Source organism: Tiliqua scincoides, chromosome 3, assembly GCF_035046505.1.
Source record: "Tiliqua scincoides isolate rTilSci1 chromosome 3, rTilSci1.hap2, whole genome shotgun sequence".
NCBI lineage: Eukaryota > Metazoa > Chordata > Lepidosauria > Squamata > Scincidae > Tiliqua > Tiliqua scincoides.
The window spans coordinates 186,139,637-186,162,933 of NC_089823.1; the positions used below are offsets into that span (position 1 = coordinate 186,139,637).

Below are 23,297 nucleotides of genomic sequence, written 5' to 3' on the forward strand. Positions count from 1 at the left end.
TAGCTGCTGTTTCCTCAGCATGCACTGTGCCCCAACCCCTTCACAATGGTCAAAGGAAAACCAAGGGCAAAGCCCCAGCAGCCTCTATGGGGTTACTTGGATGCACATCAGCGATATCTGGGTCACCCCTTCTTGGGCTTTCAGGCCCAGGAGGGGGGACAGGATGTGATGGCAGCCACGGTCACTGTCCCAACCCCCCTCCCAGGCCTGAACACCCAACTGCCCTGTTCCACCCTCCCCCTGCCCCCTACTGCCCAGCAGAGAGAGCCTACTCGCTCTGGCATGCACAGGCCTCTTAGCTGTGGTGGCGGCAGGCCAGCGCAGGCCTTGCTATTGGCACCACAGGCCTCCACACTGCCTTATGGCACATTTGTGACAGGGCATTTGACCATTCTACCGGCACTGGCCAGCATAGGATTGGGCTATCAGTGTATTTCATACTCACAGTGATCGGTTCTTTCACTAGTAGTCCCCTTCAGAATGGTATTACCTCATGACACCTGCAAACAGGGCAGAGAAAGTGGGGAAGGGGCTGTTCAAGACATCCCTAAAGAAAGATGTCTTCCTTGGTTTATTAAGAATCTAAAATGAATTTAAATTATGAAAATCTAGGAGTTAGGTTTTCTACATAGTCATTTCCTCTCCCAAAAGGGTTCACATGTGCTGTGGGACTTTAGGGCTTCTGAACCTCATAAGGCGCTAGAGAAACTGTCTTATTTGTAGAAACACTTCCATTCTTTTCATTCCTAATTCACCATTTTCTTCATCGGGGCAGGGTGACCAGATACAGTGGAGGACTGAGTGCCTATAACCATTGTATAGAAGGGGGAATTTTGGCAAGTGCAGCTTTTTTAATCCTTCCATGTTGAGCTGCACCAGCCAAAATTCCCTCTTCTATAAAATGGTTAAAGGTGTAGGCACTCTGTCCTCCACTGTATCTGGTCACCCTGATCAGGGGTAACTAGAAAAGGATCTAAAATTACGAGGGTAGCCCAGAAAGTAATGCACCACATTTTTTTTCTTCAACAATTATTTATTGAACACAATGAAACTTACACACAAGAAAGAATGATGTTTCTTCCACACTCCCTATTTTTCCACGTAATCTCCATCCAGTTCTATGGCCTTCCTCCAGCGAGACACACGGGCATGTATGCCCTGTCGGTACCACTCCTTGTTCTGGTCACGAAGCCATTTCTGCACTGTGCGAATCACCTCTTCGTCATCCTCAAAATGTCTTCCGCGAATGGCATCCTTTAATGGCCCAAACAAGTGGAAGTCTGAGGGAGCTAGGTCAGGGCTGTAGGGTGGATGGGGTAACACAGTCCAACCCTGTTTAGTGATGTGTTCCGAAGTCCTCAAACTTGTGTGAGGCCGAGCGTTATGTTGAATCAAACATTCACCTGGGTTGCTATGGCGATGAAGTCACTGGAAGCGCTTCTTGAGTTTGGTTAATGTCTTCACATAAGCTTCAGAATTAATGGTGCTGCCTCTTAGCATCACATCAATGAGTATGACGCCCTCACAGTCCCAAAACACAGTGATCATGACCTTACCGGCGGAAGCAGTTGCTTTGAATTTTTTCTTCTGTGGAGATTGAGGATGATGCCATTCCATCGACTGTCGCTTTGTTTCGGGCTCAAAATGGTGAACCCAGGTTTCATCACCTGTCACAATCCTGGACAAGAACGCTTCCCCCTCATCTTCAAAACATTTCAGCAACTCAGAAGAAATGTTTTTTCTGAGAGATTTGTGGTCCACCGTAAGACAGTGCGGAACCCATTGTGCACACACTTTTGAGTAATCAAGAGCACAGATGATTGCATCCACACTTCCTTTGCTGATTGACAGCTTCAGCGCCAACTGCCTAGTCATTATGTGTCGGTCCTCGCGAATGAGCACATCAGCAAGCTGCGTCTTGTCAGGTGTGACAGCCGTGGATGGCCGCCCCGAACGCTGCAAATCTTGGAGCTCTGCCGAACCACCTTCTAGTGGCCTCACCCTCTGTGCCCAGCGACTAACCGTACTTCTGTCGACTGCAGATTCTCCATAAACTGTACACAAACGTTTGTGAATGTTCCCAACAGTTTCTCCGCAGTGAGAAATTCAATGACGACACGCTGCTTGTAACGTACATCACTTACAGACGCCATTTCGAAACACTGCTGCAGCTACGCTATCTGTCTGAAGAAACCAAAAATTTGTGTGCGCACTCCTGAAAATTCAAATAATGTATATCTAAAGTTTCGCATTCGTACCATTACTGTAGGCTGAGGAAAAAATGTGGTGCATTACTTTCTGGGCGACCCTCATACATAACTCAAACAGTGTGTGAATTCTTTTCTAGCTGAGTCTGAGGAAGAGTATATTATAAACCTGGTAAACATAATAAGTAATGGCACTGTTTCCACAATTAAACCCATTTCCTCTAGCACCTTTTGAAGTTTGTTTCCTTGTTGCCTGGTCTTAAGAATGCTTCCCCCCCCCCTTTTTTTTCCTATGAGTATTTAGGATTCCTCCTTCCAACAGCAATTTTTTAAAGACAAATGTCTTAAAGCTCTTTGGGCCTTATATGAGGTGAAAGATCCTCGAAAGCAGAATACACTTCAGCAGGTGCCAAGTTCAAAAACATTTTAGAAACAAGCTGGCACACACTGGTCCACTTCATGTACAATTAAAAGTAACTGCACACATGGCAAACAAGTCAAGCATTAATCATTTTGGCAAAGCATCAAAAGGCATCATTTACTAGTACAAGACTATGATAGAGGCTCCCCCAAGAGAGCCATAGCAGACCCCTGGTTTAGCATATTTCAGATTAGTCTGTGAGTGGGAAGCTTGGAGAAGAAGCTTTAAAGAAGTGCCCTGTGCCAGTCCCTGTGGACTGAATTAATGTCTTCTGCAGCGTTAACTTCTGCGACTCCAGATTTCTTGTACGTTTGCAAAAGCAATAAGTAGGAAGGTTAATCTGCAAGATAAGCCAGAAAGTTGCCAGCCATCTTGTACTCAGCTAATTTCTTTACTTCACATCGGAGCCAACAAAAAGTAAAGAAAAAAAAATCCCATTTGTTTAAAACTCCCATGGAAAGAGTAAGTATAGCAAGGCACTAAAGAAAAAAACAAAAGAAAATGAAAGTAAATTGTGCTTTACCAGGATTGGAAATGTTGATAGACAATCTGTTGGTTTCAGAGAACAAAGAATGGAAAGGCTGAAAAAGGTCAAAGCCACCTAAGTCGGCTCTGAGAATAAAGATTGGAATCCTGATATTCAAGCATTTGCAAGCCTTGATTCATACATTCATTCACAGAGACAGAACTCAAGTTGTGGGGTGGACAAGCAGCTCAACTTGCTCCCCTCCATGGCTAAAACCTCTTGGGCGACGTGAGTACATCATGCTTCTGCTTGTGCGCTCAATGGCCTAATCACATTGTTCCTTCCCCACAAAAGACAATCACCTGAATGGGGCTTCTACTGAGAACCAACTTCATACAAGAAGTTATCTACATGGAGTACAGTGGAGAGATTGTACCTGAGGGACAGGTTGTGGGACCCTCCAGAACAGGGTGGTATGAAGTGCAGAGGGCTCTTATTGGGTAGATGTAGATGGGGTAGACTGTTCTGATGGGCAGGATGAGTGGCCATGATCTTATCACAAATATTGTAGCTGGTAAGTTGCCAGAACTGGTTCTCTTTTACCATCACCAGTTACCTCTTCCTACCATGGGATAAATTTACCCAAAGAAATTTGAAGCCTGCTTCACGGCTGAGCAGCGATTTGATCCTGGACCTTCCAGGTCTAAGTCTGACTGCCAAACCACTGCACCATCCTGGCTTTCACAAGGTTTCTGCAATGAATCAGGCAGAGTCAGGGTCTGTGCGTTACTTGCCCTACATAAGCAGCTCACATCGAGCCTTGCTTCTTGTATCATATTTGTGAGTAACTCTCATCTTCACACAAAACCTAGTCATTAGAATTTTAAAAGATAATTATAATCTTTTCATACTTCATACATACCCTTCATTTAAATTTCATTCATTCATTTATAAAACTGATTCTTTTTCAGCCCACAAAAATGTGTAAAATATATGATGTGACCCTTATACCGAAATGTTTGGAGACCCCCTGCTGTAAGGTGATAACTACTATTTAGTTTTTGATTCAATTAATTGGTTTACTCAGAAGATACCTAGAGAAGCCACTAAAAATTTACTTGTTGACATAGCAATAGGTCTCAAGATTATGACTCACTACTTCCTGGCTCACAGCTGTTAAATCTTTCCATAGTATGGTGAGCTACAACCATAAGTCATGTTAAAGCATTCTCAATCATTATTACCATGTTAAAAGAAAAAAAACAGTGATAGCTTTGCTACTTAAGTACAACAAACTTTATCACATGAATGCATGTGAGTCATCCTTAAATTTGACAGTGGGATATATATATTTCACTTTTGTTACTGGGGTGCCCCTGTGGAATTAGATAAAGGCTAATGTCATATATCTGTTCAAGTTTCAACAACACAGTGATGGTAGAAGCTTTCTCTCATGACCCTTAAAACTATATATTTCAAGGGAATAAAAACATAAGAACATAAGAAGAGCCCTGCTGGATCAAGCCAACAACCCATCTAGTGCAGTTTCCTGTGTCTTACAGTGGCCCATCAAATTCCTCAGGGAGCACACAAGACAATAAGAGACCTGCCTCCTGCTGCCATCACTTGCATCTGGCATTCTGAGGTAGGCTACTTCTAAAATCAGAAGATTGCACATACCCATCATGACTTGTATCCCATGATGGACTTTTCCTCCAGAAATCTGTCCAACCCCCTTTCAAAGGCATCTAGACCAGATGGCCATCACCACATCCTGTGGCAGGGAGCGCCACAGACTAATTACACACTGGGTAAAGAAATACTCCTTTTTTCTTTTCTAGCTCTCACAACACTCAATTTTAGTGGATGTCTCAATTTTAGTGGAACGCAGGCAGTCTCCTTGGAAAGCGTCTAATAGATCCAAAAGAAGCAACAGAATTCCCCTTTGGACACAGAAGGGAAGAGCCTGCTCTCCAAGAATGCAGATATTTTGTAAGCAAATGGTAGTGAGCAATGTCCAAAACTGAACAGGTCTTGAAACATTAATACTGACAGAAACTGTATGGTTGGGGATGTGTGTCATCCTTATCCCATGTAGCAGCCACTCTGCTTTCCGACAGTGCTAGCATTGTCTCTCTTGCCTTTACTCAATAACATGGGGATTGTTTCTTAGTCTGTATTTTCTCTTCACGCAGAGCAATATTTAAGAAAACTGTAAAATAGAAACGGTGGGTGTCGTGTTTTGCTTTTTTCTTCTCACTAACTTGACAAAGTGCATCCTGAATGTAATCTATTATCTTTCAAGCACCTCACTGAAAAATTCATCTGCCTACAGATGCTTAGTTTTCCCTGCAAGTTTCATCCTTTTCATTTGCATGAACATTTCTGATTGTGAATCTGACATGCCTGATATGCCATGGCTCAGTGATCCAGCTATTTATGGATTGTGTAGCAGACACACAGCCACTTGCAGGGGGGGGGGGAGCTTTGAAATGGGAGCTTTGTTTAATAAATTAGTGCAGCAGCAGCAGGATTTTTTTTAAACTTTAAAACTATCTATAGCAGTGTTTCTCAAACGTTTTAGCACTAGGACACACTTTTTAAAATGACAATCTATCACGACCCACTAGACCAGGGGTGTCCAAACTTTTTGGCAGGAGGGCCACACCATCTCTTCCAGACACTGTGTCAGGGGCCGGGGAAAAAAAGAATTAATTTACATTTCAAATTTGAATAAATTTACATAAATGAATATATTAGAGATCGAACTTATATGAATGAATGAAGGTTTTTGCAATAGCTCAAGGCCTATAAAAGGCCTTGCACAAAGCAAGGCCAGCCTTTTCTTTGCTGCAGCAGCATCATGAATGTGAAACAGCAAGCAGTGGAGGGAACCCTTGTCCCACAACTCACGCAAGTGTTCGAACAGTTGGCCGTCATGCTGAGAGCAGTTGCATCAGGTCAGCGCAGGCTCCAGAAAGTCTCTGGGGGGCCAGAGGCTCATTGGAGACTAAGGTCTCCCTGAGGGCCGAATTGGGAGTTCTCAAGGGCCGCAAGTGGCCCCAGGGCCAGGATTTGGGAACCCCTGCACTAGATCAAAAAAGAGATATCTAAAGAAATAACTGTATGTATTGAATAATTGAATTGTATTTATTGAATAATTAATATTATATATAATATAAGTTAAGTTCAATATTCCCCCAAATTGGCTCACGACCCACTGGTGGGTCCCGATCCACATTTTGGGAAACACTGATCTATCGGAAATGCCAGGACAACACAAATGCCAAGCCAAGGACAGAACATATCTGCACAATGTGTGTCATTATTCAAGAACCAAAACACTCATCCGTTGTGCACTGATCACCATGAAATTGGTCTTGCCATATACATTCAAGCAGTGAATATTCAAAGCTAATTAAAGGATAGCCCCTTTAGCATAGTTAGAGGGGGGAGAAAACGGTGATAACAAAATAAAAATACGTTGCAACGCTTTCTGCACTTCTCATTTTGTAAAAAAAAATATGCGAAATAGAAATAAAACTTTTATTTGGTTTTTATTTATAATTTAATGGGAGTGGTGCATGAGTAATGAATGTGGCTGCATCTGCTGACACTATACAACCCATATCACCTACCCAGTTCACTTTTAAAGCAAACGATAATGTCGATTTTAAATAAAAACCCGTAACACCCCTTTCCGCACCAAAATCCACAAAAAATAAAACTGTTTGCTCCCACTTTCTAGGCACAGGATGTCACAGTGGGCAGTAGTTAGCATGTTGATTTTATGCAGTTCAAAATGCAGCAGAACAAAGTGCCAGCACAGTCTCTCATAAGGAAATAAAAGGAGAACCGCAGGAACAGATGAAATGTCAGTCTAGCATCATGTTTCCTACAGGACCAAGCCAGATTGCTTCGAATAAGCCCCCACCCAGGGCGCTCCTACACTTGCATGCTGCCTCTGAATCCAGGGGTTCCACACAGACTATTCTCCTCTACTAATTCTTCTAGACTCCCTTTAGAGCCATTTAGGCTAGTAACCATTGCCACATATTGTGCCATTGATTTGATGAACTTAACTATGTGGACTGAATGAAGGAGAACTTTTTGTCACTCTTGAATCCAATTGTCCATTGATTTCATTAAGTTTTAGTATAATGAGAGAGGAAGAAAAGCTTCCCTTTATCCACTCCCTGTTATCTCATCTCCATATGGGGTGTGAGTGTGAAAAAGATTCCAACTGGCACTTTGTTTGGTGTGCAATAGCCAACTTTGCTCTGCCGGCTCCATCTCATGAGGCTTAAGCCAAGATGACAGGCAGCTGATTGATGCCTTGCCTGTGGGGGAAGAGCCCAATGCCATACAAGGGAAATTAGCACCCAAATCACACACACCCACTCCCATAATTGGCAGAATTCAAATACATTTAAAATATCTTCTCTCCTTTTCATTTAAAATGGCACAAGTTTTTGAATTTAGTTGTTGAATTGTGTATTTACAATACGTTTGGTATTCCAAGTGGTACCGTCCTGACCTCTCCAGGGTGATCACTCTGACAGCAGGCATTTGACTGCCAATACTGCAGCAGGATTAACCCAGAATCCCACAGGGGCTCAGTGGGTCACCACTGCTTTGAGTACAACTTGGTCGAGTGCTGCTCTAGGAGACACTGTACCTACCAGAATGCCTGCAGCTTATGTGGCTACAAGTATCCCTTCAGCACCTGCTCCAGGACTGAAAAGCAGAGGGGCCAAAAGAGGTAGGGGTGTGTGTGAGTGAGAGAGAGAGAGGTGAGATACTTATGAGATCTTCCAATACAGGGCTGGTTTGGATGATAATGTCGCCACCAAACCAGCCACATGCAATTGCATGTGTGTATCCTGGTTCCTGAATACAGGGGTCAGGCTTTGTAAATCAATGGGGGAAATCTGTCCAATCCACCCATTTACAGTGGTGCCTCGCAAGACGAAATTAATTCATTCCGCAAGTCGTTTCGTATTGCGAAAATTTCGTCTTGCGAAGCGCGGTTTCCCATAGGAATGCATTGAAATTTAATTAATGCGTTCCTATGGGCAAAAAAAGTCAGAACAAAGTCAAATTTGGTTTACAAAGTGTTTATTAAGTGCTCTTTGTTGTTGGCAACCTTCAGTCTCGGAAGACTATGGTATCGTGCTCTGGATGGTGGTTCTGGAACAGCGTCTAGTGTGGCTGAAAAGGCCGATTCGGGAGTGACAATCCCTTCCACACTGGGAGCAAGTATAGTGTGTCCCTGGTCTGTCTCCATGGCTATGGGCCTCTTTGCCTCTTTGCCTCAGACTGTTGGCCAAATGTCTCTTCAAACTGGGAAAGGCCATGCTGCACAGCCTGCCTCCAAGCGGGCTCCTCAGCGGGCCGCTCAGAGGTCAGAGGAGATCCTTTGGGATCCGGCCATCATCCATTCTCATAACATGACCAAGCCAACGCAGGCGTCTCTGTTTCAGCAGTGCATACATGCTAGGGATTTCAGCTCGTTCCAGGACTGTGTTGTTTGGAACTTTGTCCTGCCAGGTGATGCTGAGGATGCGTCGGAGGCAGCGCATGTGGAATGCATTCGGTTTCCTCTCCTGTTGTGAGCGGAGAGTCCATGACTCGCTGCAGTACAGAAGTGTACTCAGGATGCAAGCTCTGTAGACCTGGATCTTGGTATGTTCCGTCAGCTTCTTGTTGGACCAGACTCTCTTTGTGAGTCTGGAAAACATGGTAGCTGCTTTACCGATGCGTTTGTTTAGCTCGGTATTGAGAGAAAGAGTGACGGAGATCGTTGAGCCAAGGTACACAAAGTCATGGACACCTCCAGTTCATGCGCAGAGATTGTAATGCAGGGAGGTGAGTCCACATCCTGAACTATGACCTGTGTTTTCTTAAGGCTGATCGTCAGTCCAAAATCTTGGCAGGCCTTGCTAAAACGATCCGTGAGATGCTGGAGATCTTTGGCAGAGTGGGTAGTGACAGCTGCATCGTCGGCAAAGAGGAAGTCACACAGACATTTCAGCTGAACTTTGGACTTTGCTCTCAGTCTGGAGAGGTTGAAGAGCTTTCCGTCAGATCTGGTCCGGAGATAGATGCCTTCTGTTGCAGTTCCAAAGGCATGCTTCAGCAGGACAGCGAAGAAAATCCCAAACAAGGTTGGCGCAAGAATATAGCCCTGCTTCACTCCGCTTTGGATGTCAAAGGGGTCTGATGTGGAGCCATCGAAGACAACAGTGCCTTTCATGTCCTTGTGGAAAGATCTGATGATGCTGAGGAGCCTGGGTGGACATCCAATGTTGGGGAGAATCTTGAAGAGGCCGTCCCTACTGACCAGGTCGAAAGCCTTCGTGAGATCTATGAAGGCTATAAAGAGTGGCTGTCGCCGTTCCCTGCATTTCTCCTGCAGTTGTCTAAGAGAGAATACCATGTCAGTGGTGGACCTGTTGGCTCGGAATCCGCACTGCGATTCTGGATAGACGCTCTCTGCAAGTACCTGGAGCCTCTTTAGTGCAACTCGGGCATACAGCTTTCCTACTACACTAAGGAGAGAGATGCCGCGGTAGTTGTTGCAGTCACCCCTGTCGCCTTTGTTCTTGTACAACGTGATGATGTTTGCATCCCTCATGTCTTGAGGTACTCCACCTTCTCTCCAGCAAAGACAGAGGATTTCATGCAGCTCAGTTACGAGTAAAGAGTAAAGTGCTCTTTAAAGGCATACATACTGTACAGAGGATTTCAAAAATTTCAAGCACAAAACTTCAACTTTTTAATTTTAAAAATTCGTCTTACGAAGCACGGCCATAGAAAAAATTTATCTTGCGAAGCACGGCATAGAAAAACCCGTCTTGCAAGTCACCAGAAAAAATCGCAAAAACGCTTTCGTCTTGCAAGTTTTTCGGTCTGCGAGGCATTCATCTTGCGAGGCACCACTGTATATGGGCTGGTAATGCTACTTTTAAAGCCTTGGTTGAGAAAACAGCCTCAGAATCAAGGGGAGGGGCCACCACAGGAGCTTGGCTATAATCACAGGGGATGATTCAGTATCAAAAGGATCATCCAAACAGGCCCAGAAGTGTTAAGTTCAATGAAACTCATCATTTTGAAACTACTGTTTCATAGTTGAAACAAAACTGCTTTTTGTTATGTTCCTGCAAGATGAAACACTTCCAAAATTAAAAAGGATTGTTTTTTTTTTCCGTTTTTTTCCCCTGACTCAAGCTGTTATTTCTTGAGGGGGTTAATTTTTTTAAGTTATTGTTTTTATATTGTACAATAGTACTGCTGTGCTCTTGCAGAGGAAAAAATAAAATATATAATTATTGTTTTTAAAAAGGCATGCATGCTTTTAATCGGGGAGGGGGGAAGATCACTTGTTGGTTTGCTGCAGTTCAGCACTAGAGCATTGGGGTGTTCCTATGGAAAGGCAACAAACCCAAATTAAATTATATTTATTTCAGGGAAGCAAATTGCTTCATATTTGTATACATTTCAAAACAAACATTTTGTTTCTTTCAAAATCCATCATCAACATTTATTGCTGGAAGACAACCAGAGAAGAATCCAAGGCATATGGAGCTGCAGAATAATAATGGAACTGAAGGAATCCATTTATCCTTGTTTGGTTTTTCCTTCAGTCATGGGATACCAACTCACAGAAAAAAGGAGGTTCAGAGTTAGCAACCAAAAGGATTAGACTATCTGTCTTTCCCCTCAGATAAAACAGGAAGGCATAAAAGCAGCAGTGTTTCCCTTCTTTAAGATCACACTCATTTAACAAATCAAAGCCCGTATGGTTCATGCCAAATTAGATGCTTATTTGCCTTGACAACCATGAGAACAAGCAAAAAGGAGCATGAAACATAAATAATGTGAGCAGTGAAAAGAAAAATGCCAAAATGGGTCATTTTCAGAAGGGCATAATGGCCACATCTAAGGCCACAACTCCACCAAAAATTTCAAGCATGAAATTTAACATGCAAATCAAACAGTCATGAATAAAGCCACCAGTAATTCCTAAGATCATAACAGCCAAAAATAAAATAAAGCATCACTGTAATCATGGGAATTGCTAGTGGTTATTGCGCTAGACTAGTGGTCTTTGAGATACATATTCTTTTGTTCATTAAGAAGCATGTCCAAGGAAGGTGGGACTGTATCATGTAGGGCATATGCCGACACTGGTTTAGTGGCCACAGGGTGGACAGGATGGTCCTGACCAGCATTCTATCAGCAAATAGACTCTGGGGTACAGGACCTGAATATAATACATTCTCCTAAGTCAGCATGGCTGACATACTTTGCAGACAAGTCAGGTGAAGATAATTGTCAGGTTTAATTATTCCTTTCACTCCAAACTTCTGAGAGACTATTTAAGGGCAATCACAAGTTTAAATGTTAAATAAATCCTTACCAAACTTCTAGATTGCATTTGGTTGGGATGCAGGAGAAGGTCTCTTCTATGGCCAGTCCTAGGTCTCAGTAAGTTACCCTCTGTGGAACTTCCTACCTGGTGGGCCCTGCAAGCATCAGTAATCACCAACACCAATCAAGGCTATGGGCATAGAGGTTATTTCAGAGATGGGCAGTCCAATTCACCACAACTGCCTTTGCGGTGATGCAGAGGTTCACTGAACCCTGGGAGAGTTTCCGCCTCAGGAGTCCTGGTGGAAGTTGTGTTGACATGGGACAGCGGATCAGGTCAGGGAAGGTGGTCAGGATTTGATTGGCACTGCCGCCACTGAACCTGCTTCCCTCCCAGGTCTGATATACCCTCCTTCCTGTCCTGTCACAGCCCAGACTAAATCGATACTAACAGGAAGCAAGAGTTAACTGTTTCCTGTTAATATCAAACTAGTAGTTTAAAGAATTTAGGCTGCCGGCAGCCTCCCTGAGTGTAGCTATAAGTATGCTTATAGCATTTAAGCTATATTATAAGCAAGCATATTTTCACCCTGGTAAGGCTATAAACAATGTTAATGGGAGCAGGTGGGGCACATGGGACCCCTGGATCCATGGATAACTGAACTAATGATCATATTTCTATGACCTGGAAATATTTTAAAAGCAAAAAGGAACAGACAGGCATAGAGCCCTCCACACCCCTGCACCTTTCCTCCATACAGGCCCCTTGAGTGACCAAGCACCTTTCATTTGAATTAGGTTATTTCTTGTGTCAAAGCCCCAGCCAAAAGAAAAGCGCTAAGTGAGAAGGGTTTCCTGGAAAGTAAGTCATCTGTTAAGGAAAGAGTCTTACACTTTTCAACTGCATACCTTTAAAATGAGACCCAACCACTCTTTCAGTGTGACCAGGGCAGTTAAAAAAACACACAGAATGGCCCTGATCACATAGATAGAAGATGGGGTAGAGTCTGATTTTCCATGTTTAAACAATGAGACTTCCAAAGTCATGTCTAAGTAGTATTCAAATATCCAGGAGGAGCACATGATTTCTCCTCAGGCTCCATCCTAGTTAGAGAAGAGGCGCTGGTAGCTCCACACTTCCCATTTCTCCTGTGGTGGCTTCCCTTGAAGGGGAGCCTCCACAAGAGAAGGAACAGGGTCACCAAGTTGCTTCAGCGAGCACTCTTCCTCCAGGCCGAACCCAGAAATGATATCACATGGTACGATGTCAAGTGACAATCTGATATCACTGCCCCAGGCACTGGGACAGTGCGTTATACCTCTACAAACGTCAAACTTTTTTAAGAAAAAAAGAAACCTTCATTATGGATGTCAAGACAAACTTCAAGCCATATGAAACAGTTCCTTACTATTTGTATCGCACACGGCACCTATGTGGTTGCCCTTTTACAGCAAGGAAGTCACAGGGAAGAATTTTTCCCCACCATGAAATGGAAAAGTTTTGAAAAGAAATGGAACTTTTACCTGAGAAGTTTAATTTATCTGGAAAATTTAGAAGCAGAAATGTCAAGAACTTTTTCCAACAGTTTCCACACTAAATGTCAGCAGGACAAGGGGTGTTGGTGCAGCTCTTTTCACCACAGACTTAATGGAAAGGTCAGGCATGAAGCCAAAGGCCATAACTGGAAACGGTTGTCTTCTCTTCCGAATTGAGGAAGGCCGACTATGACTAACGGTGGGTGAAATGTTTCAGGGCAGTGCTGCTTAGCAATAGATATGAACTGAACAGCAAAGGCGATAAGAGACTAAAAACAAACACCGCTGCAATAATGTGGGTTAGTCCACAGTGGTTCTGAAAACTTCCAAAAATCTTGTGGCACCTTTCCTCAATCCCTGCTTAACTTGCTGCTTTTTAATCAGAGCTACTTGTTGATTTAGTAAATTTATTTTATGCCACTTTGCCACCCAGATAGGCCCACAAAGTGGTTTACAAAGAACTAAAAGCATTTAATAGTGCTGTTTCTAAAAACTAATTGAGCACAACAAAATCTGACTTCCAAACAGAGCATTAGCAATCAACTAAACATAAGTTAATTTACCCCCACAAAACTGTCTGAAATAAAATTGTCTTGGCTGAGACACAAATATTTGCAGATAAGAAACAACATGACCATAAGTGGCAGGTGGCTTCACCAAGAAGGACTTATCACATGAAACCATTCCATGCACCTCAAGGCAGGGGGGAACACAGAACTGGGTAAATGACATAATGATACAGGTGGTTCTTGAAGTGAGCTGCAGTCTAGGGCAGCAATTAGGAATAGGGTATTTGCCTTGAATTTCTGTCTTTGCTGGACCAACAAAACATAGAGGAAGTTTTGCTAAGCCCTGCTATGCTGTAGCATACAGCTACAGCAATCTAATGCCCTGCCATGCTGGGCAGTCTTAATCCCAATCTTATGCCCTGCCATGCTGTAGCATGCAGCTATGCCATGGAGATACACACTGCATGCTGTTGGGAGGGGGGATTCAGAGGACTGTGAGAGGGAAGGGAAAATATTTTTCCCCTACCGCTCCATAGGTCTCTTGATGGCCTATGGGTCTCCTTAGAAGTATATGCCTGAAGTACATCTGAGGAGAGACTGGGCAAAGGGAACGGGAGAGGATTCTGGAACATGCGGTGGCACTGGAATCCGTCCCTTCCCTCCTTCAATCAACCTGTTACTTCCTCTGCCCTGCCCACAAAATGCCCCAACTTACTGAGGCTGATGCCCAGGGTCCATGGCTCCGACACTGCCACTACTTGGTGAGGGGTATGCATAAGAGCAGCAGTTCCCAAACTTTAAGTCCGTGACCCCCCAGTGAGCCATGACCCACTTTTTCGGTGGTTCATGAAACTGACAGGGAAGATTAGGCTATGTGCATCAAGGGTTAAACAAGCTGCTAATTTGGGAGGGGGGGAAGCACTGCTGCCCAATCAGCATTATAGCCACACCCCTTGGTATCTATAAACCAGGCAGCAGCCTCAAGGGCCTCTAAAAAGTTTGGGAACCGCTGCATTAGGGTACCAATACTCTATCCAGGAACTTCAGCCCTATAGCATTGTGAGACTTCATGGAATATGGAGCAAAGAATGAAGTTTCCACTTGACAGGAAACAAAAGACTTCCTGATCATGTGAATGGATGCAGCAGAAGTGGCAGCAACAGAGCCAGAAGGCAGTTGTGATTGCAAGGTTTGCATCTTGGTCATCTGCTAGGCTGGAGAAAGTATCCAAAGTTCTTCATCAGTGGTAGGGCTGCTCCACTGAATTATCTTTCTGTCTACTTCCTTCTCAATCCCACTTCCTGCCTCAAAGGACAAGTCTGGCTCTACTCTAAAGGACTCCTTATGCATATCATTTTTCTTTCCCTATCAGTTTGCAAGTTGCAACAATTTTTCAAAACTCAAGCTTGCAGTCCTTCAGAAAAATAGCTGTTGGAAACTCACATAACCTACTTTACTTAAAAAGAACAACGGTGTGTCTCCGTCTGAAGTTCTTGTGTAGCCTCCTGTTGCCTCTGCTTAATGATGGCAAAATTAAACTAAGCTCCTTCTAAAGAGGAGGCTCTGGGGAATTCCAGGAAACAAAGAAGAAGGTTTCAATTCTCTCGCCTTCCTGTGATTGGATTCTTCCTCATATAGCTGCTGATATATAGTCATCTTAAAAGAGTTTGTTAATTTCCAGTGGGGAAAAGGCATAAAAGATGACTCTCCTTATCTTTAATGGAATGTTACTGAGCTATACAAAATGGCTCACATTCAAAACAAGCAGGGAAGTGTCTTGTCTGTTTTGCCATGATAAGAGACCGTCTTTAGTACACAGCAGGCATTCCACTCAGTTTGCTAAATGTGAGAGAGTGGTTTAAACTTAATGACAGAGAAGCTCCCAAATGTCTTGGGGCACCACTTGCTTTAAAAAAAAAAATTAATCAGACTATCTCAAATATGGCACATTAGGCATTTCAGAATAAAGGACTGCTGTGTGAAGCACTGCCAGCCCTTTGACTTTCAAAACCAGGAGTCAGATTCCTCCCACTGATTCTGGGAAAAAGTTGAAAAACCATAAGATTTCAAATTGACAGACAGAACTTTCTCCTGTGCTCCTTTTCAGCACAAGCAGCTATTTGAATTCACATTTTTAATAATGTGATAAGAACATAAGAACAGCCCCACTGGATCAGGCCATAGGCCCATCTAGTCCAGCTTCCTGTATCTCACAGTGGCCCACCAAATGCCCCAGGGAGCACAACAGAAAACAAGAGACCTCATCCTGGTGCCCTCCCTTGCATCTGGCATTCTGACGTAGCCCATTTCTAAAATCAGGAGGTTGCGCATACACATCATGGCTTGTAACCAGTAATGGATTTTTCCTCCAGAAACTTCTCTAATCCCCTTCTAAAGGCGTCTAGGCTAGACGCCAGCACCACATCCTGTGGCAAGGAGTTCCACAGATCGACCACACGCTGAGTTAAGAAATATTTTCTTTTGTCTGTCCTAACCCGCCCAACACTCAATTTTAGTGGATGTCCCCTGGTTCTGGTAATTTTTAAGGAGAATAACGTGATCTTCTCCTTAAAAATGCGATAGCCCATTAGTAGTCCTGAAAGCACAACACACTGTTTTTTCCATAGGTACAACATTTCAACAGGTTGATATGGGTAACCATTTGTTGATAACTGGTTGATCCCTAAGACAGGTAATGGATTTTCTTAAGTACAAATTGGGAGAATTTGGTTGTTTTTTTTTCCCCCCTTAATCATCCTCAATTGATGTTAACTAAATTTTTCAAGTGTTCTTGCACCATCACCTCAGTAGCAGCTCTGGGGTCATTGCCTCCCTTGCATATATTTAATATTGTAATAAAATGTGGCAGATGACCTCTGAGGCATAAAAAAGGTGAGGGAATAATGGCTACTGGAGGGGAAGAAGCAAGAGAAGGCTGAGAGTGCCAGTCAGAGAAGGTCAGCAGGTCCAGTCGAGTATCTGTTAAGAATTTAGAGCCTCAATCTAAGATGTGCTTAGACTGTTAAGTGTCTGGGCTTTGAATCAGAGAGGCTACATATATTCATATGAAAACAGGATTTCAATACTGCACTGGGTGCAGGATGGAGTTTACGCCCCCTCTTTTTATTGTACCCTAGAATAAGATAGCATGGAAAAATTGTAGGATACATTTCCAGTGCAATAAGCAGTACTTCTCAAACTGTGGGTCTGGGACCCACCAGTGGGTCATGACCCAGTTTTTGGTGGTTCGCGCAACTGACAGGGCAGATTAGGCTATGTGCATCGAGGGTTAAACAAGCTGTTACTTGGGGAGGAGGGAGCACTGCTGCCCAATCACTATTACAGCCAAACTCCTTGGCATTTATAAATCAGGCAGCAGCTTCTAGGGCCCCTATAAAGTTTGAGAACCACTACAACAGTGCATATGAAAGAAAGGGGTCAATCAATCTTTCTGGAACCATAATTAGAGGTGGGTGAAAATGGTGAAAACAAAATAAAAACACATAATACAGCTTTCTGCATTTCTCGTTTTTGTAGAACAAAAACAAAAACCCTGAAATCTGCAAAAAAAAGTTTTATTTGTTATTTATGTATTTTTAATGGGGGTGCTGCATGGGTAATGACTGTGTCTTCATCTGATGACACTATACCACCTATGTCACCTACCTAGTACACTTTTAAAGTAATTATAATTTATGATTATAATGTAAATTTTGAATAAAAACACATAACGCTGCTTTTTACACTTCTAACTTTGGAAAACACTGAAATCCATGAAAAAAATAAAACCATTTTCACCCTCCTCTAATCATAATCTTTGAGAAGTCATGATAAAGAAAATTGCCACTTTTTTTTTAATGTCTTTGAATACCAGTTGCTGAGAAATAACAGTGGGAGAAGGTTATCTACAGGATCAGATAGGCCTATCCACAAGATGGGTGCATCATACAGTGGGTGTATTGGGAGAGGGCACTCATCTCCATTCTCCTTCACTGCCTGGACTAGAAAAGAAAGAGAATGGCAGGAGCAAAGCCGAGGAGAGCGGTGGGCTTCAGCATAAATCAGCCATCAGTTTGAAATTTTCTATTAGTTGACTGCCCTAGGAAAATAAATCCAGCCTTCATGAAAAATTCTGCCATTTCAGCTTAGCCCTATGTGTCTCCCATTCATGTAGAGAACTCAACTAGACAACCATATTTTCCCCAGAGGCCAAACAAGGACAGATCAGCACTTCCTGTATCTTCTCCTTAGGAGAGAATGAAACTACTTGCTATTCTCGCTATCTGCTTTCACCCTTACGGTAACAAACACTGCACAGCTGTGCTTAGTAGGTCTACAGGAAACCAAAAAGATCCAGAGTGGAATACAAAGTCAAGAGCACTTTGTGAATGGAAACAGTTCCGTTACCTGTCCCTCCAACCTTCTGCTTTCAATTTCCAGCACACAATGAAGTGAGTGAAAAAAAACTTACTCAATTCATTGTGTGCTGAAAATCATTCTAGCCTAAGGAACCATCAGGCAATTGTGCTGGCAGCTGTTACATGTATTGCATTCACTGCACGTAAGGGGTAGAAAGCGCGCCAAATTTTCATGGTGTTCATTTTTCACAGTGATAGATGACATTTTGGGGAGTGTGAAGTTCTGTCCAAAAGAGCATCACTCCCCAGAAGGAAACAAAATCACCTTTTGCTGTGAAATTAAGATTCCTCTCCCTGTCTTGGCCCAGCACTTGCCAAAAGAAGACACACAACCCACAGGATTTTACATGGCACAGTAGATGGTCTCCATGAAGTAGCCACTGCAGCAAAGCCCTGGGCAAACCATGCTCTGCATAATGTAGGTTGGGGAGGCAGATTGCCCAGCAGCCTTTTTTATTCCTTTGTATAGCCTTTTTACAGCTGATAGGCTTTCTGTTTCTTTTTATTTCAGTGTGTACAAGGAACATTGCATGTGCAAATATGAACATGGTACTGGGGATCTGCCAGGAGAACACAGTCCAGGCAAGATTTTCCGAGCTTGACATACCCCCAAAGCAGGCATAAATCCAAAGAGACCCATTGGCATCCAGGAGACCTATGGAAATGCAAGTTAAAACTATTTTAAATTACCTCTCCTGGGCTGCCTGGTGCCCCCCCCGCCCGCCATAGCATGGGGTGTGTGCTCTGGCAGTGCGGCTACATCTCATAAGCTGGTGGGCGATAGGATTGGGGGGTAAGATAGGTGGGGAATTGGTAGGTGGGATAGGTTATCTGGGTAGAATTCTTTCGAGAAAGGAATGGGAGCTTAGGTGCGGTGCCAAAGATATTTGGAAGCCTTTTTTATGATTTTGCCCGTTTGAGTATTCCCATCAATCACTAAAACAGGTGGTCCTTTTTTAAATGTGCTAACACTGTTTCAGAATTTACCCATCCCCACTGCCTCTCTTTGGCTCAGATCTAACAAGGGCTAGTTCTGAGCCATGTGAACTGCTAACAGATTATCAGAGAACGCGGCAGCAATGGAACTGCAGGCTCACCCACCAATTCATATCCCTAAGTATATCTGAATTTGTACTCCATGTATACCCTTGCCACTGGACTTTTCCAGCAGCAGAATGAGATACAGGCTCTTCCCAGTATATTTGCATTTATTTTGAGACAGAGGAGGCCACGTGCATGACTGAGCTCTCTTCATACAACTGATATGACATGAGAAAGAATAATAGCAGCAATTATGCAGTGAAGAGGAAAACAGAAAGAGACATTGTAATAAACTAGACTGTCCCATGACCTCTTAACTTGTGCACGAGGGCACTCATTTCTTCCTTTTTATCATCACCCCATGGGAATCATCCAAGACAGCATGTCACCAACTGAACTAGGAGAGTGGCTTGATTGATGTGTTTGGAAACACAGAGTTTCCTCTCCCTACAGGGTACAGGGCATTTTACTTGGTTGTGAATTTAATAAGATGACAGACAGCAAAAAAAAAACCAATGAGCTAACTATAGACTCAAAGGAGTTGAAGAAATAAACGAGAAGTATTGTTTAATTCAGCCTACCAGGGATATGAGTTTGTCTGTGTGTGCGTGTCTGTGACTCTGTGTGTTTCTGTACATGTTTCAAAAAATTAGACAAAAATGAGAACATGAGAATTCTCATCTTAACGTATTTTGGAATTCTAAGGGCGCACTCCTACAAGGTACTTGGGCCGACACAAGTCCCTTGTGCCAGTCCGAGGGTGTCGCAAAAGGGCGGTAAAGCGCTTTTATGCCACTTGATGGGGAAATAGCCTGGCCTCCCCATGCCGATGCAGGCCCCACTGAGTTGTGTCGGCCAAGCTCAGCTGATGCAGGGGTTGGGAGGGGTGACGGTAGGGCCTGGAGGAGGCAGGTGGGGAGTGGGTGGCAGGACCAAGATCTGGCAGTAATGCCAGATCCTCACCCTGTCCCCAGGAGGCCCAGGGCAATCCCAGGATGCTCAGATTTGCGCCACCTCATCAGGTGGCACAAATCCAAATTGACCCCTTGGGGCTACTGTAACGCGACACAGGATAAGGGGAAATGTTTCCCTTTGCTCAGGCTGTGCCACTTTTGGCCCCAAACTTGCACTGGATGCAGCACAGCCCAATAGCCTGCCTGTGTCCAGCACAAGTTAGGATTGCGCTCTAAGTTACCCTGTTAAACAATAATTCTGAATTTTGTACAGAGAACTGTGCAGCTGTAATTTGTCACCACTTTCAGTTCCTTTGCATCTTTCCCCTTCTAGATTGTTGATATGCACATGGCCATTGACAAAACACGGCAAAAGAGAGATCTTGATGCAATCACATGTACAGCTTCTTCAGCATTCGTGCACAACAAGTACCTATGCGTAACTGTGCTAACTGATAAAATGCCAGTGCGGAGATCCGTTGGGGCTGCCACCACCCACTGTGCATGGATAGGGGGAGAAGAAAGGAACACTGCCCATGCAACTGACCTTTCAGTGCAGCTTTGTGTTCCTTCTGGAGTTACTGTGACAGACATAATACATGGACACAGACCATTCCAGAACAGGTGGTTAAACATAGTTAAAAACAGAACCTTGACCACTAGAAACGCAAATGAACATTGCTTGTGAGCCTGCCAAAGTTATACACATCCAAAACCCATTATTTAAATCAGGGTATTTAACATGCACAATCCTAACCCCTTATGTCAGTGCTTTCTAGCACTGGCATAGCGGTGCCAATGGGACATGTGCTGCATCCTGCAGCTGGGTGTCACTCACGGAGGCCTCCTCAAAGTAAGGGAAAGTTTGTCCCTTACCTCAGAGCTGCATTGCCCTTATGTCAGTGCTGGAAAGCACTGACATAAGGGGTTAGGATTGTGCCCTAAATCTCTTCTGCTAAAAATAATGGCACTCAAAACTGCTTAACTTTGGGTGGATGGTGCCATTGGTCTTAATTTATTAGCTAGTGAAACAACTAACTGGGTGAAGACAATACATTTCAAGGCTTCTTCTTTTCCTTAGCATTGCACAATCATAGTGACACCATCCCCTTTTAAACAACAATAGCATAACAGAGAGGAAACTCACCAGTAAAATCTGTTTGGTGTTATTCGTTCATGCATGAGCTGCCATCTTCTTCCAAAATCCATAGAGCTATAAAGCTGAAAGATAGAAAATCAAATAACTGAGATTGTAACAAGTTAAAGAGTGACACATAGACGGAAATAATATCTGCTCCCTCCAAAGTGCTACTTTAAGTGTCAACCAAATATTTACTGCATGTGTGATAATCTGCATTAGACAAACAGCATTTGATAGTAAGTGGCATGAGGATTTTGACAGCAAAGTGAACCATCATTTATTTTTCTTATAGCAGATATTCAGGACAGAAGCTATGCAACGCTGATATGCAGTACCTCTATATTTGGTATTCTGAATTTTAATGCACATAATTTCTGAATAATAATGCACATAATTAGATGACGTTCTTATTCCCTTCAAAATTACATAGACCAGCAGTTGTCAAGCTCTCTGGGAGAGTTTGAGTCGCAGCAAGTTCTTGCAGGGGTGGGGGGGAGGCAGCAACATGATCCCTATGATCATGTTACTATGGCAGCCTCCCGGGTGTACGGGGAGCCCTGCGCGACCATCCGCAGCGCTCCCTGAAGCTTAAAAAGTGAAAGTTGAGTGATCATGCTCTTCCTCCACAAAACCGGAAGTGGAGCCAGATTGCTCCACTTTAACTTTTTAAGCTTTTTAAGCGGAGGGTCATGTAGGGCTCCCCGCAGCTCCCTTAGTGACGTGATCCTGGGGATCGTGTTGTTGCCTCCCCCTTGCCCCAGCCCCTTAAGGGGGCAGACGCCAGGGCCCTCAGGCTGGGCTGTCACAATGCCCCAGTTTGAGAAGCCCTGACAGACTGTAGTCTCTAGTGCCTGAAATTTAACTGACATCCGACAGCTGATATTCAACTTTTCTAGCTCAAGAGGGAATGGCAGAGACAGCCACTAAAGCAGCATTAAGGGAAAACTGACTACATATATCAGGCCAAAAGAGTTCCAAGCAGCAACTATGAATGCTGTGAATTTTCAGTGACTGTTTCTTCCATGTGCAGGAAATGTCCTTGGTTTCTGACAGAGATAGAAAAGGGGGGGGGAGAAACATGGGGTAGGCATCTCCTGGTTCACACTGAGAATCCAACATGAAAACAAGTGCTGGCAGTAGAAATCAATTTTTAAAATCTGGGATTTTACCATAGCTCCCCAGAAACAGCCTACCAAAGAAAGACATCCTTGCTCACTGTTGTCAAGCTAGACATGCAAAAGTGTGTATGACCCTTGATTTCTTTTCTTTTTTAACAAATAGTGCAGAGGAGGGGCTGTGAAAAACAGTCCAAAAAGAAGAGAATAAGAAATTTACAGCCAAATCCTGTCCATGCAGAATGCTGGCAGATCTCCTGATCCGCCATCACTGCAGTCGCTCCAGTGGTCTGGAGCTCTGTGCTGCAGATGGCATGGCGACCGGTAAGCTCCGTACTGGCAGTTGCAGGTTGCAGACCAGCCATCAGCTCAGGCAAGATGGTGGTGGGGGTGGACATGCAGAGTGTGACAGAAGGGATTGTAGCAGGCTAAGTATATGCTAGCACCCAAACTTTGATTATGCGGGGGGGGGGGGTCTCAGACTGTGTGCTAAATTCCCTTCCATTATCGGTTCTCCGACATGAAATGGTGGGACGGAAAGCAGTAGAATTCTGAGGAATTGAAAGCTGGCCACTTTCTTTAACAACATTTTGCACTGCACAAGTCGGGCATGCTGGGGGGGAAGGGAACAGGACAGAGCAGTTAATGGCATCCAAGAAGGTAATCTAACTAATGCTGCCAGCTGCAGCAACCTTTTGTTTCCCATTGAAAAGTCACTGCCAATATTTCCTGAAGGAGCTACAGCCCACACAGCCCCGGGTCAAGACTTCTGGCATAGGGACATGAGCCAGGCTGAGTTTTGTTGCCACCAGAGTTTTGGCACTGCTTTGACCAGAGTGCTGCATACAAGAGGAGGTTTCTCTGAAATGCAACAGTAACTCCTGTAGAGGTTTCATGTGGTCCAGCTCTCTAAACCTAAAAACCAATCCCATTTCTTCATCAACTACAAAATACTCATTCCTGAGCAACTTGATTATCTATACATTTGCTCAGAAGTAAGGCCCTTTGTGGTCAATGACATGGGGGGTAGTCAGCAGGTGCAAGTGCTTCAGGGCAGCATGGTTGAGAGGTCAGTGCCACCCCCCAGTCGTGCCACCCCGACGGCCACCCATGCCTG

At 43.9% G+C, this 23,297-nt stretch overlaps 1 protein-coding gene across 1 annotated transcript in view; it reads right to left on the minus strand.

Annotated features, from left to right (window-relative positions):
* Positions 1-23,297, minus strand: part of LOC136645227 (VPS10 domain-containing receptor SorCS3-like) — a 554,262-nt gene that overhangs the window by 200,235 nt on the left and 330,730 nt on the right. The window contains exon 5 of the mRNA XM_066621465.1: positions 21,072-21,145. Within this exon, the coding sequence (XP_066477562.1) occupies positions 21,072-21,145 (74 nt within the window). The remainder of the gene's footprint in view (positions 1-21,071; positions 21,146-23,297) is intronic.